The 20,212-nt window shown below is 49.7% G+C and overlaps 1 protein-coding gene across 1 annotated transcript in view; it reads right to left on the minus strand.

The window, feature by feature from the left end:
* The window catches only part of Cngb1 (cyclic nucleotide gated channel subunit beta 1), an 89,472-nt gene that overhangs the window by 26,814 nt on the left and 42,446 nt on the right, over window positions 1–20,212 (minus strand). The window contains exons 13-17 of the mRNA XM_051169353.1: window positions 18,217–18,468; window positions 15,262–15,310; window positions 9,766–9,853; window positions 9,415–9,499; window positions 1,800–1,962 (exon numbers count right to left, since the gene is read on the minus strand). Of these exons, the coding sequence (XP_051025310.1) occupies window positions 1,800–1,962; window positions 9,415–9,499; window positions 9,766–9,853; window positions 15,262–15,310; window positions 18,217–18,468 (637 nt within the window). The remainder of the gene's footprint in view (window positions 1–1,799; window positions 1,963–9,414; window positions 9,500–9,765; window positions 9,854–15,261; window positions 15,311–18,216; window positions 18,469–20,212) is intronic.

The raw sequence follows: 20,212 nt of genomic DNA on the forward strand, positions 1-20,212 counted from the left end.
TACCTGCCTCTGCCTCCCAAGTGCTGGCATTACAGGCATGTGCCGGCTTCATTTTCATCTTTAAACGGGGTCTCATCGTGTAGCCCGAGCTGGTTTCAAACTTGTGATCCTCTCGCCTTAGCCTCGTGAGTGCTGAGACGGGATGCATGTCCCATCTGCTCACAGTTTAGAAACAAAGGTTTAATGAGTTAATGAATCCAGAGGGTAAGGGTGGCGGTGTCCTAAAGGCTCGTGTTAGTGTATAAACACAAAATGCCCAGTGTTAACACATGGAACCAAGAGGCTAGGGGCGTAGATAGTCATGTTGGCACATGAAAGCAACATGCTAGCTTGACAAATGAGGGTCAGAACAGCAGGGAATAAGAGGATGAGGGCTCAGGACATAAACTTGACTATACTCCAAATGGGAATAACATGTCATTGCACATGGATGGGCCCACATAGGAGGGGCAGCCTTTTGGACACACAAAAAAGGAAATAAATAAAAGAAGTTATGATAGGTGTGAAGGCATGCTTCCACAGTCCCATCACGGGGGGAAGGGGGGCAGAGGCAGGAAGCTTGTGAGTTCAAAGCAAGCCTGGACCCTGTGGTGAGACACTGACTCAAACAAGGGGGGCAAGAAGAAGAAAGAAAAGGAAAGAGGAGAAAAGACAAAAGAAGAGTGTTAGGACAGAGTGTGGCTATAGAGCTTGCCCTGCTGAACTCGCTGCACCATGACAGCTAGAGGGACACAGGATAGCCCAGCTGTGGTCTTTAACCACAACACTGTGAAGCAGTTTGGTCCAAAAAGGAGACCTTGGGTGCTGCTGGTGGACAAGATTGTTCAGTGGGTAAAGGTGCTTGCTGTGAAAAACTAGAGGCGTAAATTCAAGTCCCAGAACCCTGTAAAGGTAGATGGAGAAAATCAATGGTACAAAGTTGTCTTCTGAGCCGGGCCGTGGTGGCACACACCTTTAATCCCAGCACTCGGGAGACAGAGGCAGGTGGATCGCTGTGAGTTCGAGGCCAGCCTGGTCTACAAAGCAACTGTGGGGCAGCCAAGGCTAACACAGAGAGACACTGTCTCGAAAAACCAAAACAAAACAAAACAAAAAGATGTCTTCTGACCCTCTTCCCCACACACCCACCACTACCCAACATGCATACCATGGCACATGTACACGCTAACTAACTAAATAAATAGATGCAATAAAAACATATTTTTAAATTGCTACGAGGTGCTAGGAGTGTGAGCTCTTGACTAGTATGTGAGGTCCTCAACTAGAGAAAAAAAAAAAAAAAAACGTGAGAGGAAAACCAAACAAGACCTAGGACTGTGGTAATTTATAATCATATGCACACTTCAGGAAGCAATATGCTGTCTAAATGTTAAATAAAAGAGGAGACAGAGGGGCTGGAGAGCTGGCTTAGCAGTTAGGAGCACTGGCTGCTCTTCCAGAGGACTCAGGCTCCATTCCCAGTACCCACATGACAACTCACAACTGTCTGTAACTCCTGTTCCAGGGGATTCAACATGGGGTCAAAACACCAATGCACATAAAATTAAAAATAAATAAATTAGTAAAAAGGTGGGGGCAGAAATTAGTTGTCACATTTAGTGTATGTGTAAACATTAGCATTTACTGCAGTAGCAATCCCTCTGTCCCGGCAGCTGAGGGTGTCCGGGATATGCCTCCTCTGAGACTGCTTCTCAGGAACACCAGCAGAAGAGATCTCAGTCCTATCTCTGATCTCAGGCTGTCAAATGAGCTAGTGCACCGACTAGGACAGAAGCTCAAAGCAAAGCATGCTGGGTAACCTGTGGGCTGCTGCAGCAGAGCCAGGAACAGCGAGGGTGTCAGATCTGGCAGGAGACTGCAGTGGTCTCTCCGGTGAAGGGACCTGTTCCTCTGGGATGAGGGGGCCAGTGTCAGCATCTGTGTCTTCCACCTGGAGCTCTGGGTGCTCTTTCGTGGCTGGTACTGGGGAGAACGAGGAGGGGAGAGTGAGAGACAGAGCCTGGTCCTGGCACGCTTTGGAGGGTCTTTGGTGGCTTTGCCTCCCCGCGGGGCCCCAGCCAAGCCCCATGCACCATAAGGCCCTCTGCGTGATTCAATCTCAATGCCTCAGAACACTCACCCCACCACCGTCTGTCTCTGTCTTTGTCTCTGTCTCTCCCTCTCTCTCTCTCTGTCTCTGTCTCTGTCTCTCTCTGCCCCCAACATGGAAAACTTCAGCAAGACTAAGTGTCATACAGACAAGTATCTGCTCCCCTCGCAAGGTAGGAGAAAGCATGTCTCCTAAGCCTGTAGGGAAGGGCAGAAGCCAAAGGCCTTGGATTCTTGAAGAGTCTCCAACTCAGATGTATTTGCTGTCTTAGCCATGGTGTTTACCTGGAAACCTGCTTTGGCAGGTATTTGCGTCTATACAGGAGCCCCCCCCCCCCCAGAAGTCACCTGCTGCCTATCTGTACCTCTAAAAAGCCTGAACCTTCTTCTTCAGAATCAGGTGCTTCTGGGGAGCCTGGGCACCACCTTGGGGACTCAGAGGACACTGAAAGGCTGGTTATACCTAGCAGGGAGCCTTAGAGGCAGCAGGCCATAGGCCTATTCCACAAGGCAGGGAAAATACTCTGAAATAACTGTCCCTGGGACGTTTCTGTTCATGGCCACCATGAGAAATCCAGTGCCTCGCTTACAGCTGCAAGGGGAAAGAAGGGAGACCTGAGAACTGGGTATTTGTTTCCTGAGTCATAAGCCCCCTGGAGGAATGGGAACAGTTTGTTGTTATTGTTGTTGTTGTTGTTTCTGTTTTTAAACTGGGGCAGACCATTTGCTAGATTGACAGGAAGTCCTCCAGGCTCAGGGGAAATAGGAGGCCTCACCTACTGTCCACTAGTCCCCATGGGAGCAGAAGAGGAAGGACCCTAAAGGTTAGACCCCAGGGTCCCAGTACTGGTGGGCCCCAGCATGGACTCAGCTTCAGGCCCAGGGTGCACAGTGTGCTGTGACATCCTCAGCAAGTCTGAGTCATGGGTCCAGGCAAGGGATGACCCCCCCACCCCTGCCTACCCTGGGCAGGACTCCACCCACCACTGCCATCCCCCAGCAGAGAAATTACCAGCTGGCAGAAGACAGTTCAGATGCAATGGGTTTTTATTATATTGAATTCTAGACTAATAATACTAGAAACTGAAACATTATTTAAAAAGTTGAGAGAATGTTAACTGTTAAGCAATCTACGTGTGCTTATAGGTCAGCCTTCCCTCCCGGCCTTTTCTTTTCTTCTTTTGGGGTTTTAAAAAATTACATTTATTAAACCAGGCATAATGATGCATGCGTTTAATCCCAGCAATTGGGAGGCACAGGCAGTCTACAGAGCAAGTTCCAGGACAGAACTAAACAGAGAAACCCTTTCATGAAAAAAAAAAATTACATTATTTATTATGTGTGGGGTGGAAGCTCATGCCATAGTGTGTGTGTGTGTGTGTGTGTGTGTGTGTGTGTGTGTGTGTGTGTGTGTGACAGGACAACTTGTGGGAGTTTGTTCTCCCCTTCCATCATATGGATTCTGGGGCTTGACCTTAGGGCACCAGGCTTGCCAGCAAGCACCTTGACCCACTAAGCCATCTTGCTAGCCAGCCTGCCTTGTCTTTTTCTTTTGCTTCCCTTCCCTTCCTTCTGGGTTCTCACTATGTAGTCAAGGTTGGCCTTGAACTCCCCAATTTCTTGACTCAGTCTTTACAGTGCTTGTTTACAGCTGTGTCCTGGAACTCCTTCTGTAGTCCAGGCTGGCCTCAAACTCAGAGATCCACCTGGCTCTGCCTTCCTGAGTGTTGAGATTAAAGGGGTGCACCACCAACACTGGGCTTCTGGTATTTTTTGTTTGTTTGTTTGTTTTATGAGACAGGGTTTCTCTTGAGTGTCCTAGACTCACTTTGTAGACCAGGCTGGCCTCGAATTCACAGCAATCCACCTGCCTCTGCCTCCTGAGTGCTGGGATTAAAGACGTGCGCCACCACTGCCTGGCTCTGGTATTTGTTTTTAAATGTTAAGTACTTACGTCTATTCTCTCCCCTGACCACCCACTGAAATGGGATCATGCTGGTTTGAGCTGGCTGTGTGTTCTGAGGTCAAGCAATGTTCTTGCCCCAGCTTCCTGGGAGTCTGGGATTGCAGGCCCTCACCAGTATTCCTTAACCTCCCCAGCAGCTCTGTGGGGCGGTGGTTACTCTGTGTCCATTTTATTCATAAGGGAACTGCAAGGTAGGAAAGTTCAGAAACCTGCTGATACTTAGAGCCAGCTCAGACGTGCTAAGACACGGCTGACAAGCCAATTGCGAGTTTTGCTCTTTTCCTTATATTTTAAGGCAGGGTCTTAATATGTAGCCCAGGCTAGCCTCGAACTCAAGCCCTTCCTACTTAAGCCTCCCAAGTGCTGTGATCATAGATGTGTGCCACCACACCCAGACCAGGGCCTGGTAGTTTCCACCTATATCACCTAAAATCTTTGTGTCACTGCCTCACTGTGTCTGCCACATCCTCATGGCACTGCTGGGAGTATCTCCTAGCTGGAGTCTCCAGTGTCCAGGGAGGATATAGATGATTACACACGCAGAGACCAGGAAAAGAATGAGACCATGACACCACTGTCACTCTCCCTTCATGTTGAATGCAGAGGGGACCATTTAAGTCAGTGCTTCTGTGGCCTTGTCAATGCCTGTTGGGCACAGAGGCAGCGCCCCTGGACTCCAAGCCTTCAGAAGCTCTGAGTCTCATGAAAAACAAGAACCACATGAGAAATCATAGCTCCATTTCCCACCTCCCCCACCCTGCCCTGTGTTTGTGGTTATTCCTAGGGACGCTTTCTGTTTCTGTCACTGATTTTGTTTTTGTTTTTGAGGCAGTATTGCTTTATAGCCCAGGCAGGCACTGAACTCAAGATCCTTCTGCGTCAGCCTTCCTGAGTGCTGGGACAGGCCTAACCGCCTAGTTAGCTTTACCTGTAGTCTGGACGTAGCACAGACTTATTTGAGAGAGTTTCCAGAGGGAGTCGCCCCCCATCAGATTAGCCTGTGGGCTTCTCTGAGAAGCGTTTTCTTTTCTTTTTTTTTTCTTTTTCTTTCTTTCTTGGTTTGTTTGTTTGTTTTTCAAGATAGAATTTCTCTGTGTAGCCTTGACTGTCCTGGACTCACTTTGTAGACCAAACTGGCCTTGAACTCACAGTGATCCACCGGTCTCTGCCTCCCAAGTGCTGGGATTAAAGGCATGCACCACCATGCGTTTTCTTAATTGCTAATTGATATGGGAGAAATCTTGCCAAGGGGGAGCGAGTCGGTAAGTAGCGTTCCTCCATGGTTTATGCTGCCTTGAGCTACCCCTGTGTTGGCTTACTTCAGTGAAGGACTGTGACCCGGAAGTGTGAGCTAAAATAAACCCTTTCCTTCCACAAGTTGCTTTTGTTCAGTATTTTATCACAGAAGCAAACTGTCGATACTTTCTGTTTATGGCAAGCCATGTCAGTTTTCTATTTGACTAGCCATTAAAAATTTTTCCTGTTTAAGTAAAAGCAGATTAAAATAAGAAGAAAATCCAGCAAAAGAGGCCTAATAAGTAATGATGGTCAAGGTCAGGGGTCCTATGGAGCCACAGAGCTGGGCTCAGCTACCAGCAGACAGAGCCCAGGTGTTACCTCTCATTGTAGGCATGAGCTCACCCAATTCTGTACCCATGGTGAACCTGGAAGAGGAGACAAGACCAGCCAGAGCCTTTTCTTATGGAATGTCCTGTTCCTCCCACCTGCTCTGATCTCAGACGTAGCGTGGCCCAGTGTCAGCACAAATGCCAGTCACATCAAAAGGGAGAGTGGGCAGACTAGTTTAAATCAGGGAAGAAAGGGTCAGAGATTACCTCAGAGCACTTTGTCAATAGCTGGTGTGCAGTAGCAGCCCAGGAATTAGTTTGGACAGACCCTCAAGCTGCACTGAACCCTGAGAACCCCTTCTCCTGGCCTGCCTGTACCTGCCAGCTTCTCCTGCCTATACTTGCCTGCACTTGTCTGTAACTGCCCACTTCTCCTGCCTGCACTTGTCTGCACCTGCCTGCACCTGCCTGCTCACACCTGTCTCTTCTCCTGCCTGCACCCCTCTGCATCTGCCTGCTTCTCCTGGCTGCATCTGGCTGCATCTGCCTGTGTCTCCTGCCTGCACCTGCTTGCTTCCACATTCCCTAAAACAGTAGATATAAATGTTCTCAGAAAGTGCAACAGACTCTTAGGGTCAAGCAACGGCCCTCACACCACTCTGCCATTTGATTTCCTGCTTTCCATGGCCTCTGTCCCTTCTTTTAAAAAATATCTTTATTAATTCTTGAGGATTTCATACAATGCTTTTGATTATATTCATTCCCAACTCCTCCCAGATCCACCCCACCTCCCCTTTCCCCTAAACCTCATGTCCTTTTTTATTTTTCATAATAACCCATCAAGTCCAATTTGTGCTGCCCATACAAACTTCTGGGTAGGAGTCCATCCGTCATTGGAGCATCGTTGACCTACCAGGAGCCACATCCTTAGAGAAAACTGACTCCCCCTTTCCCAGAAGCTATCAACTGTCCATAACACTTCAGTTAGGAGTGGGAGTGACCCCTGCCCCTTGTACCAGCATTCTCCCCAAGCGTCATGCGCTAGAGAGCTGACTGGTTTTTTGTTTTTTGTTTTTTGTTTTTTTAAGTATATGCACTCCCGAAGCGAGCACCTGACTGATTTTTTTAAAAAACTATAATAGGAATGGGCTGCCTAAGCCGGGCGTGGTGGCGCACGCCTTTAATCCCAGCACTTGGGAGGCAGAGGCAGGCGATCGCTGTGAGTTCAAGGCCAGCCTGGTCTACAAATCGAGTCCAGGATGGCCAAGGCTACACAGAGAAACCCTGTCTCAAAAAACCAAAAAAAAAAAAAAAAAAAAAAAAAAAAGGAATGGGCTGCCTGTATGAAATGATGACCTTCAGAAAGTGTATATAGTCAAAGACCTAAATTGCTAACTGTGAAATTTTAGGCATATAGAAAGAAAAGAACTAATCGTGCACCCCGCCCCAGTCACTACAAAGCAGGAGAGAGGTCTGTAGAGGAAGGGGGTGTCCATGAGCACAAAGCATGTTCCCATAGCATGGCACACAGGTGGGAAGACAGCCCAAGCCATGCAGAAAGCCATGTCCCAAGCATGCTGGGGCGAGGTCACACTACCCAGGCGACGGATGGAGCTCCTGATCTCCTTGGTAAAGTTGGAGTTGGACAGGGCTGTCCTCCGGGAAACAAGGACAGGGATGCGGGTGACTGCGGGACGATAGCTGGGCACATTGGGGAGGTGCTCGGCTGGGTTTGGGGGCCCAGGTCTGGGGCCCTCCTGGCCAGGTGGCTGGTCCTGGACCAGACGATTCAGCTCCATGTTCAGGCCTGGTTTAGCCATAGTACTGGGTCCAGAAGATAGCAGGCAGAGGCGTGACCCTAGGGGACTGTAATCGAGGGCTGCGTTGAGGGAGGTGGTGTAGGCAGAGCTCCTCCCCAGTGGAGCCGTAGACCAGCCTAACAGCTGCCTGCTGGAGCAGCAGTACTGCTCAGGTCTGCAGCATCCACTCCTGTCCCCAACACTCAACAGTAAAAAGCATCACCAAATCACACAGACGGTTCACCCATAGCTTCAAGACACGTTCCAGAGCTTTGAGTCTACCTATGAGCCACAGTAGTAGTCCCCGTGTCAGATTCAAAAGATGCCAGACTTGGAGCCTCAGAACCCAGGCTTCAATGTGCTGAGCTCAGTCCAATTTTTCTGTTCAAAGAAACCCTGCAGCCAATTCGTCACCCTTCCAACCAAAGATGCTGGGGCCCTGGAGTCAGGGGATTTCATGCTAGAATCACTTGAGGATGCTTAGGTGGTCCTGATGCCCAGCCTTGTTCCACCTATCTGAGACGTGGGGCTCAAAGCTATTGCCTCAAAGGCTAACATGAAAACAAACCACCAGGCAGTTAGCAGGCAGATCCTGGCTCCACAGGGCTTAGTGGGACCTGAATTCTGCACTTCTAAGCAGTTTTGAGGGGACACTGAAGCTGTCGGCTTTTGAGTAAGAATGAACAGTGCTTTCCCAGACTACCTGGGGAAGGGGACAGAACCGACTTGACCATTTTTATTTGTTTCCCCAGCCTTCACATCTCTGAAGGTGCCCAGTTTCCAGCCTGTACTCCAAGGTTCCTACAGATGAATGTTGCTGTCAATAAAGGAAACTTTTGAATAATAGGCTGCACTGAATGATAGGCCCTAGCACTGCTCCATTCTGAGAGAGCTAGCTCTGGGTCCACAGCAAGGCGGAGCCAGAAGCCAATGTAGTCTGTGCCTTCACTTTTTGCCTACCCTGAGTCACCCACCAAACCTCACTTTTCTTATCCGTAGACTAATCAGTTGGCCTCCCCAGGCAACTCAAGGTCCAGTAGCTTCAAGAACAGAATGTGGGGGTGCATAAGTAATGTAGCCCTGCAGGCCAGGATGTCATCTGTTCAGGGGCTGTGACACAGCCTCTTCCTCAGCACCCACACCCAATCCCTGGGGATTCCAGGTATGGTGGTTTGAATGTAAATACATACACACACACACACACACACACACACACACACACACACACACACACACACACACGTAGGCTCACAGGAAGTGACACTATTAGGAGGTGTGGCCTTGTTGGAGGAAGTATGTCACTGGGGGTAGGTTTTGAGATTTCAAATGTTGAAGCCAAGCCCAGTGTCTCTCTCTCTCTCTCTCTCTGTGCTGCCTGAGGATCCTGACGTAGAACTCTCAGCCACCTCTCAATGCCTGCATGCCACCATGCTTCCCACCATGATGATAATGGACTAAACCTCTGAACCTGTAAGCCAGCCCCAATCAAATATTTTCCTTTATAAGTGTTGCTGTGGTCATGTTGTCTCTTCACAGCAATAAAACATTGACAGGACACCAGGCCTGGGGTTGGGATGGTAGAGAGGATCACAGTACGAAGCTGGGTATGACTGGAGCTCCCCACCCAGGGTATGCTCCAAAAGACGGGGATGTGGTCACAGAGATGGAGTGTGGTCACGCCATTTACAGGCTCTGGCCCCTGCACCACCAGGGTCTCTATGAATGTTATGCTGCATTTTTCCTGAGAGAAGGTAGCATGAGGGACTGGCAGGGCAACTCTCCCAACACTCTGGGAGTCATTTACCCCGTATCTTTGGATGACATCTTCTAGTTGAAATAATGTGGCTCTAAGACACAGAGGAAGGTCTTTGCCCAGGACAGAATGGTGGGGCCTCAGGCAGGAAGGAAATGGAGTATATGGAAGAGGGTTGCCCACCCCAAGCTCCCACCAGTCTTAAACTCTCTAGGGCATCCCTGTACAACTTAAACCTACCTATTGAGTTGGTCTCTTCCTCCTCCTTCTCTTCTTCTTCCTCCTTCTCCTCTTCCTCCTTCTCCTCCTCTTCCTCTGGCAACTCCTACAGAGACATACAGAGAGGACACTGGGTGCACCATTGGATTTCCCCCCAGCTCCTGTCCCACCTAGTACCAATGCTGGGGACAAAGCTACCCAAGGAACCACCCTCAGAATCTTTACTCCAGGACCACACTTCCCTTAGTATGTCAGCCCCTTGGGGTGCCCCTTTAATCTCAGCCTTGTCTGTCATATGGACAGCTCACCAGCAAACCCCATTCCTGCCCCTTCATCAGTGGCCCCAGGTTGCCTGGGCTAGGAACTCTGTACCTGGAGCGATTCTATCTGTGGCTGTGTCCTGTCTAGCTGGCACTGGTCCGCATCAGCCTGCACCACCAAACAGCTATCCAGCAGGACACTGTGACCCAAGGGACAGAGGAAAGAGCCAGTGTTAGTGGAGGTTGGCATTTCCAGATGCTGTTGAAGTCCAACTCTGACCAGGTACAGGGAGCCCAGAGGTGTCAGAGGTTACGTCACGTCCACACTGACCGTCTACTGTCTGAGACAAGGGACTGCCAAGTAAAGACCACAACTATGCAAGGAAAGAGGCTTTCCCCAAGGAAAGAGGCTTATACACTGGGCCTCAAGGATGACTTCAGACATGGGGAGAGGATTGGTCCAGAAAAAGGATACCATAGAAGATGCTCAAAGGAGCATTTCTGGGATGAAGCCCACTCTGGGTTTCCCCAAGTCTGAAGGAAATCTTACTGGCTGTAGGCAAGGAAACAAACGTTAAGAAAATCAAGGGCTAGGGTGTATGTAGCTCAGTGGTAGAGCAGTTGTCCAGCATGTCAGAGGTCCTGGGTTCTATCCCTGGTATGGGGTGGGTGAGTGTGGAGAGAGGTACCATGACTTGACCAAAGCCACAACCCTTAACCCAAGGCCTTTGTTTCTCCGCCATGAATTCAGTGCCAACAGCGCAACACTGAAGGCTTCTGATGCCCCTGGCCCAGGTGGCAAGTCTACATGAATGGCAAGGCTAGGGGTGAGGGAGGTCTTGGGAGGGGCAGGGAGGAGACTGTGGCAAACAGGAAAGCTCTTGCCCGTGTGAATGGGGCCCCACTCTGTTTGGAAAGAGGCACCAGGGGTATCAGATCTTTTCATTTTCCACAGGAATCTGAAACATGTTTTTCAGGTAGAATGTCCTGGTGTATGTATGTTAGTGTACATCTATCCAGAAGAGCAGGACAATCCCAGGACTCAGGACATCGAGGCAGGGGAGTCAGAAGTTCAAGATGAGCCTTGGCCATATAGCAAGTTTGATGCTGAACTACATAAGAACCTATCTCAGACACCCCATGCCCCTCATTTCTACACACACACACACACACACACACACACACACACACACACACACACACACACACAAACTCAAGATTCAGCCTGTAGATAGAATTGAGCCCCTAGATGTCTGTGTGTGACCTCCATGTTTGAATGATAACTCAGAACTAGAGGCTAAGGTGTTGTGAGTGCACATGCATGTGTGCATGCATAATATGTGTGTGTGCTTAACCAGGGTCTATGTCATCCAGGCTGGCCTAGAACTTGTCGTGTATCGAAGGCTGGCGAAGAAACAACAGGGCCTTGGGTTAAGGTTTGTGGTTTTGGTCAGGTCACGACACCTCTCTCCACACCCACCCACCTCATCCTGGGGATAGAACTTGTGATCCTCCTGTCTCAGCATCTCTGGTGTTGGGATCCCAGGCACGTACTGCCAAGGCCAGACTCTAATGTGACATTTGTAGTTAGACCTAAGCCTTGTCTCCTAACAGCGTCACCTGCTCCTCAGAGCTCTGTCTCGTCGGTTCACAGCAGATGTTCTAAGGTGTCATATCTACCCAGAGGGCTGTGTCTCAGCATTCCCGGGGTGGGCAATCAGGGGCTGGGACAGGGTGGAGTGGAATCTATAGGAAGCCTGCCGCCACAGATTGTGAACAAGCCTGCAAACACGCGGCCACTGCAGCGGCCACGGGGTGTCTCCCAAGTCCTGCGCCGACCTCTTTGCAACCTCATCATCATCTCCCTCTTCATCTCTCTCTGCTTCCTTATCCTAACAGCCCCTGCCAGGGCTGTGGTGAGATGGCTTAAGCATTTCATCTTAGAAAACACAGGCTCAGAGAGGCCCACGGGCAGCATGTGGTCACGCAGCCTTCACAAGGTGAGCCCAGACGCAGGCACTTGCTCCGATGCCCTGCAGCCACCCCGAGTGTCTACACTGCCCACTGCCTCATGTCAGATTTTGACCAGGTACATTAGCCTTCATGGGTCTCTTTACTACTAAAAATATGTTAAAATTACACCCTAATGGCATTTTATGAAGAACAATGTTAATTTATAGCTTGCAATGTTTCCTTATGTCTAAAAGTTCTTTTGGTCTGGCTTCTTTTTTTTTTTTTTTTTTTTTTTTTTAAGAGAAAGTAAAGGGACCTGATACCCTATGAGCATATACAGGGGGAGAAGGTCCCCCTCAGTCACAGTCATAGGGGAGGGGAGTAGGGGGAAAGTGGGAGGGAGGGAGGAATGGGAGAATACAAGGGATGGGATAACTATTGAGATGTAATATGAATGAATTAATAAAAAAAAGAGAAAGTAAAGGTTTCTTAGGTTAGAGAGTTTGGCTAACATGCACAAGACCCTAGGTTCATTCAAAGTAATATTCTAATATTCTCTTGGATCTTTCACATATTTTGGTGCTATGCCTCCTGCCATAAGCGGAAGTTGCTCTGAGGGCCTGAGTGGATTCTTCCAAAAAACAGCACCCAGCACTAGCCAGAAGCCTCTTTGTCCAGATCCTCCCAGCATGGCCTTGGGCAACCTACCTGGAACCCTGAGGCGGCCTCTGTCTATTCCGGTGTCAAAACAAACAAGCGGACAAACAAACAAACAGGGCCCTGCATGATAGTTTCAGCTGCCTGCGGTCAGGGAGCCTGAAATGGCAAAGCTATAAGAATATCAGGTATCGAGGCTGGAGAGATGGCTCAGAGGTTAAGAGCACTGTCTATTCTTCCAAAGGTCCTGAATTCAATTCCCAGCAACCACCTGGTGGCTGACAACTATCTATAATGAGATCTAGTGCCCTCTTCTGGCATGCAGACAAACATGGGGGCAAAATACTCTATAAATAATAAGTAAATAACATTTTTAAAAATTTTTAATAAAAGAATATCAGGTGCTATCTCAGGATTCTTCTGGATTCTTCTCTCTAAACACAGTGAGATGCTGGCTTTGTCTGTGTTTCACTGTGAAGGAGCCAGGCTCACCCTTGCACTTCCTGGCAGAGCAGCCAAAAACTCAGCTCTGAACCTCGATGTGCCCATCTGCAAAGTGGGCTCAGTGAGGGACCTGCCATTCCTGCCGTCTCAGCAGTGTGTAGCAGCTCTTATGTCACTCTTACAGCTAACCCCAGAGGCAGCCTAGGCAGCAGGTTAGGACGCCGCAGACATGTTTTGATAAACAACCTCTGCTAGCAAAGCAATTTACTGGCATAATGGTGGCCCTGTCCACATTATCAAGAGCTGCTGAGGGGTCCCTCTACCAAAGTCATATTGTTCTGACTTGTCATGGCTCCCTCTTATCTAGCAGTAGCTCCCTTTAACTTCTAGACAGTTCCCAAGTCCCAGGGAATCTCTAAGAAGAAGATTAGAGATGTGCTGAGGTAGGCTTCCAGCAGGCTCCTGACTTCTAGAGTAAGGACTAAGATGTGGCCATGCGGGCTTCTACATTCAGCAGTCTTCTCTCCTCCTCCCCCCACCCCATCCCCACGGGCCACACTCCCCAAGTTCAGGTCTGCAGGTCACCTTCAGCAGTGTGTTCCTCCTCTGAAATTTCAGCTCAGAAGGAAGAGAGAACAAGAGATCAGAAACAGGAGCAGTCACCTACTTGAATCTTTCGGGCTCTGCTGATAGGGAGGCCCATGTTGTAGTAGGTCAACTTGGGGCCTTGTGACAGTCACACCAAGCCTGGAGCTGGAGCATATGAGTGGAGCCTGAAAGAGCCCTGGCTCAGCCAGGACAACAGTTTCTGTGATGTTGCGATTGGCTCAGCATGGAGCCACTGGTCCTTCCTGGTTCTAGCCACACCAAGGGGCTGTGCAGGGAACTGCAGGAACGCTCCAGGGAGGGCAGGTGGGGACTATGGGCCAAGGTTGCTAGGAAAAGCAGAGCTCTTGCCTGCAGAGACAGGGTTGCTAGGTGACCAGCTGCATTACCAGGGCCTTCACGTCATCAGTAACCTGTGTCTCTGCAAGGCTGGCCAAGGGCATCCTTCCCCAGACAGTAACAGCCCAGCCCTGCCTGTCCCCAGTTTCACATCTTCCATGTGTGTACCTGGGACCACTGATTGTCATCAGAGTGCTGCTCCTCCCTGGGTCCAGGGGCCTGAAAACTATGGGTAACCACTTAGGGTGTATGTATGCCTGAGGTATCTGGTCTGTGTAGACACATGCCAACATGTACATGGGTACATTTATACACACATGTGAGCCTGTGTGATGATGCATGTGTGTAAATGTGTATGTGAGTGTGTATAGCCAGCGTGTGTCATACACATATGCATGTGTGCCTATGTCACTATGTCTGGAGACACATGTATACCTGTGTGAACATTTTGTGGGCCTATATGGCCACTGGCCTTTGGAGGTGTTTCAGTTCAAGAACAGGGCACATGCCAGACTTTTCGGGCACACAGGGGTCAGTGGGGGAGTAACCAGAGCCAGCACTCTGTACAGAGGTGGGTGGAATGCAGACAGAGCACACACCGGCTGCACTACGGAAGAGGAGAAGACCCAAAGGGCAGAGGTGGGCAGCACATGCTTAGTTTTCCCAAAAGAAAGACTTTTGCAAGCCAGGCATGCTGGGGCACGCCTTTAATCCCAGCCCTTGGGAAGCAGAGGCAGGCAGATCGCTGTGAGTTCAAGGCCAGCCTGGTCTGCAAAGTGAGTCCAGGACAGCCAAGGCTACACAGAGAGACACTTCCCACTGTATTCCTTGAGACTCTCTCAATTGAACCCAGAGCTAATCCAACTGCCTAGTCTGGCTAGCCAGCTTGCTCTGGGAATCTCACTTCCACCTTTCAAGGGTTAAATTACAGGCAGGCCACCATGTCCTTTGGCATCTATGTGGGTTCTGGAGATCTGTCTCCCCAGTCCCTAGATAGATAGCTCTGGAGAGGAGATGAAGTAGGCATTGAAGAAAATGGAGGTAGGCAAGGAGAAAAAATGTGGGAAGACAAAATGTAAACTGAGTAAGAGCGCCCTGAGAACTGATGTTACCCTATAGGATTTTACCTCGCCTCTTATGTCAGATTCATGGTTAACTGTTTCTTGCCTGGAGATGAAGCAGTCCTTAGTGAGAGCAAAGCATTAGTCACCAATGGGCCCTACACCAGGGAGGCCCCACGGCACCCACTGACTACCATCTCTGCGGCCCCTCTGCAAAGGCTGCTGCCGGCTGAGGTGGGCACTAGCGAGGGAAGCTACATGCCAGGGAGCCCTGCTGACAGGCATGGGTCCATTCCTGGCATGAAGCTGTGCTCAGAACACTTGGGGTGTTGCCAGGACCTCAAACTCTGGCCAGAGAGACCATCTCAAGATTATGGGTCTGGGTCTGATGTTGTGACAGTGGGTAACATGGCAAATCCAGGCACTGAGGCAACAGGTTCAAGCTGAGAACAGATAGGTTTCCTGGGTACACAGCAGCTGCTTCCTGCTGTCCCTGTCTATACCTCTCCAGCAGGGTTGTCAGCGGTTCCACCTTCCTGCTCACAAACCTTATGCTCCGTGTGACTTTGGGGAATCCAGGTTCAAGGCTGTCACAACCTGCTTAGGGGACAGCATGCTTTGAACACTGCCTGTGTGTCCTTCGCGCCCCATGCGCCTTCACTGGTAAAGTCCTTCAGCCTCTCCTCATTGCCCATTTCTGGTCATGTGCTTGGCCCTCTCCTCACTCATTCCCAGCTTTCTCCCTGCCCACGGCTCCCTGTTCTGTCAAATATTACCCTAAGTCTCCAGCTACAGGTCAGGAAGCTGCCTTCCATTTTTTAATCTTTATTTGGAAAGTCGCTGTGTGGACTTTAATGCGGCTGCTGTGAGGGCATTGGAATCAAGTGTTACAGGACAACAGAGCAAAATCCAGGGCAGCTGTACACGCTGTCAGAGGCCATGACAGGATCACTAGGGTATGTGTGTGTGTGCATATAAGTGAGTGTGTGCACATGTGCATGTGTGTATATATGTGTGTATGTGTTTGGGCATGTGTGTACTTATATATAGGTGTGTGGACATTTGTGGACACATTTGCATGTGTGTACATGTGTGACCGAGTATGTGTGTGTATATGTGTGTGTACATGTATGTGTGTGTGCGTGCATACATAGGGGCTTTGCTGTTAAGAGAGAAGTGCTGTGAGCTCAATGCATGTGTTCACTAATGTATCTATGTATGCCATTAATTTTACATTTATCTAGTGCCTACTGTACACCAGGCCCTGTTCTCAACTCTGGGATGCAGTAGTGCAAACAGCAGGCTCAAGCCCCAGATTTCACAGGAGGGTACCTGTGCAAGTAGGAGAGGGAATATCAGGCAATGGGTTCAGTTTGAGCACCACGGGGACCCTAACCAGCTCAGCACAGAACAAAGACAGAAAGCACGCCACCCCAGGAACGCTCAAGACAAGTCACTTACATAGGCTCCTCCTCTTCCTCCTCCTCCTCCTCTTCCTCTTCCTCTTCCTCCTCTTCTCTTTCCTCTTGAATCTGTGGCAGCTCCCTGAGTCAGGACCAGAGGAGAGGGGTGAGCCCTCCACAGATGCTCCGGCCCTCCTCACCGTATCTCTGACACGTGTCCTGGGATTTCCCAGCAAAGCTCCATCCAAGTGCTCCATACCAGTAGCCCTAGGCTCTCTCTGGCCACAGCCTTCCTACACTGTCCTGATGGTGACTCCAGGGCAGCTCTGAGCTTCAGTAAGCCTCAGTTTTCCACCTATGCATTTCTCAGCAATGCAGGTCAGGAGCTAGAATTGCTCATCATGTCAGCCCTCTTTATAATGCTTCTCTGACATGAAGTCGATCATTTTGCTCCTCCCTGCTGTGCCTCAACGCGGGCCCAAAAGCCATGGGGCTACCCCCCATGGACTGAACTTCCAAAGCTGCGAGCTAAGACAAACCTCCTTTCTTTATAAGCTGGTGGCCTTGAGTATCTAATTACAACAGAGAGCTGACTAACACACAAACTAAATGTCACCAGTGGAGCGTCCGAACGTGGTCCAAGAATGCAGTCATGTAAAGGGAATCCTGAGTGCTTGTGAGAAAACTCTAGGAAAACAAAGAAAAGGGTTGTGCGGCCTATTTCTTCAAAAACACAGACTTGATCTGGAATGCGCTTTCCTGCCCCTCCCAGGTGTAACGGATAGGAGTGAGTTCGCTTTGGATTAGTCATTACAACTGGCTATTGAGATTTGTTTATAGGCCTCTACTGAAAATTATGTTTTTGCCACATGCGGCTTGTCCTTGTGACTGTGCACTTTACTCCGGTGACTCTCCTTGACCCACAGAGTATAAACTGTCTGACGCTCTGAACAAAGCTGGCTATTGCATGGGACTTTAGTTTGCCGCACATTTAGGCCCTGCTCTCCCAGGTTCACAATGCCAACTGGAACAGTAAACAAACATTTATTCGAAGCTGGGCTCAGGGACACACACCTTTAATCCATCCAGCACTTGGGGGGCAGAGGCAGGCAGATTGCTGTGAGTTTAAGGCCAGCCTGTTCTACATAGTGAGTTCCAGGCCAGCCAAGACTACACAGTGAAACCTTGTCTAACAAACAAACAAACAAAAAATAAGTCTATATTCATATAACAGAATACTATACAACTATGTGAAAACAATGAGGATGATTTCCATCTAGTGAGTTATGGAAAGCGTCAAGGCATATTATTGACCAAATATGACAAAGGGCAGATAAGTACATGTGATATGCCATCTTTTGACCAGAGAGGAGTTGTCCTGGCTAACCTTAATTGTCAACTTGACACAGTCATCTGAGAGAAGATGCCTCAGCTGAAGAACTGCCTATATCAGACTGGTCTCTGGGTATGCCTCTGGGAGATTGTGTTGATTACTAACTTACATAGGTAGGCCCAGCCCACTGCGGGCAGTTCCATTCCCTGGGCAAGCAGTCCTGCGCTGCATAAAAAGCTACCTAAACATAAGCCTGGGGAGCAATCCAGCAAACAGCAGTCCTCCATGGTTTCTGCTTCAAGTTCCTGACTGACTTCCCTCAGTGATGAACTATGACCTGGAAGTATAAGCAGAAATAAACCCTTTCCTCCCTATGTTGCTTTTGATCAGAGTGTTTCGTCGCAGCAACAGAACTGAACTAGAACAGGGGGTTCCATGCGTATCTGTCCCCAGACTACCTCTGAAGTGGGGCCTGGTAGCCACGTGCCCAGGGGCTAAGGGCAGGCACTGGGGTGGAGAGACGGGCATGGTCCTGCACTGGGCCCTTTTTGTTTGTTTGTTTGTTTGGTTTTTGGTTTTTGGTTTTGGTTTTTTTGTTTTGTTTTGTTTTGTTTTTTGTTTTTTGAGACAGGGTTTCTCTGTGTAATAGTCCTGGCTGTCCTGGATTCACTTTTGTAGACCAGGCTGGCCTCGAACTCACAGCGATCCACCTGCCTCTGCCTCCCAAGTACTGGGATTAAAGGCGTGCGCCACCACGCCCGGCCCACTGGGCCCTTTTATGCCCTTTAGGAACCACACCTGTATGCCTGGTGCCTCCTCAAGCACTGACTCCTTTTCCAGGACTTCTAGTTTTCCCCACCTGGGCATCTCCACTATGGCTTCACTCTCTTCTTCATACACCGGAGCCACCTCCGTGTCCTGCAGGCTGGCACTGTCTTCCTGCTGGGTGTCCTCCCAGCAAGGGTCCACCTCCTCCAGGACAAGATCCTGCTCCACCTGTTCCATGGGGAGGATGCGGACTGCAGGGGATAAAGAGGAGGGAGCCATTTGTGGGGTGAGGAGGGTAGCTTGTGCTCCGGACTCCTGGGGGTCCATCCTAGCGGTCTTCCCCCAGCAGTGTCTTGGCTGCTAGCTGGCTGTGTTACCAACAGGACCACAATGGCCAGCTCGATGCCCCAGGGGCAGGCTCAAACAACACAGCCGCTCATCCATCCTCCTCCCAGGACTCTCCACCTTCCCGTTCTTGGGATCAAACTCTGGTTACAGCTGACTGAGCTTGCTTCCTATCAGGCCTTTCTTTCTTAGAAGTTTGGCTCAGAGCAGAAAGAATATTCTCTCTTCACAGTGTCACAGCTGACGTCAAAGGACCCAGACTAGATACTTCACCATCCCCAGGGACGGGGTGCCCTGGATTGTCCCAAGGGGTGCAGAGAAAGCCTGCTCCTTGCTTTTTCCTGTGTGCTATCTTTTGGTCGCAGCGTGTCTGTGAGCTCAGCTTCTGCTTCTGGGGACCTTGTTGTCTTTTTTTTTTTTTTTTGAGACAGGGTTTCTTTGTATAGCCTTGGCTATCCTGGACTCTCTTTGTAGACCAGGCTGGCCTTGAACTCACAGAGATCTGTCTGCCTCTGCCTCACGAGTGTTGGGATTACAGGAGTGTGCCACCGTGCCCAGCTTCACATCAGTTTTCTAAAGTAGGAAGAACCATTCTCCCCATTTTATTCTCCGGTTTTATGTTTAATTCCTGTCCTACAGATGGGATACAGCATATGGTTTAGCACTTTCTCGTTTGGCTTAGCCCCAGTTTCTACAGGTACCCTGGCTTCTCCTGTCCCATACACAGCGCTGGGGTTAGACTAGGCAGCCCCTCCAACTGTGACCCCCAGAGCAAAGGTGAATCTCATTCTTTTACTAGCCACTGGGTCCTACCCAGACCTAGCAGGGGACAATCCAGGGGAGAGGACATTCCCAACCTAAGAGAATATTTTACAGAGAAAAGAGCATGCTCAGAGAGGCGGAGCCACACATCCAAAGCCACACAGGAATAGCAGAGCCAGGTCTTATTTCCCTGTTGCTGCACCCCAGGAAATAAACATGCACATGAGCATCTTCCAGTACCAGGTCCCCAGAGGGTACTGACCCCACAGTGCACCGTGCCATCCTTGTTTCCTTTCTTATGCACCTCTTTCTGTTTTGTTTTGTTCTTTGAGACAGGGTTTCTGTAGCCTTGGCTGTCCTGGACTTGCTTTATAGACCAGGCTGGTCTCAAACTTACAAAGATCTGCCTGCATCTGCCTCCCAAGAGCTGGGATTAAAGACATGCATCACCATGCCAGCTTCTTATGAACTCTTTTTAGATGCTCTGAGAATGAATCCAGGGGGTTGTTGGCCCTTCACGAGCATTTCCCCTCTTCATCTCAATAGCAGGCCTACAGAGTGCCTTGGAATGTCTCTGTTTACAGATAAATGATGCTGCACCTCTGGGTCGGTCACCAACCAAGAAAGGCAAGGATAGGGTGTGGCTGGTATATATCTATCCATGGTGTCGGGGGGAGGCAGAGTCGGGGAGGGGGATGTCAGGCCCCTGGTAGAAGCAGCTCCAGCCCCTCTGTTATAGTTTATTTCTTGTTCTCCACAGCTCCCCTAGGAGCCCAGTGCTGGCTCAGCCCATGTGTACATTTCACCCCTGCAGTCTTTCATGGACATGCTACCTTCCAGTCAGCAACCTGTCTACTTCCAGGGCCACTACATGAGATTCTGACCCCA

Source organism: Acomys russatus, chromosome 26 (genome assembly GCF_903995435.1).
Source record: "Acomys russatus chromosome 26, mAcoRus1.1, whole genome shotgun sequence".
Classification (NCBI taxonomy): Eukaryota; Metazoa; Chordata; class Mammalia; order Rodentia; family Muridae; genus Acomys; species Acomys russatus.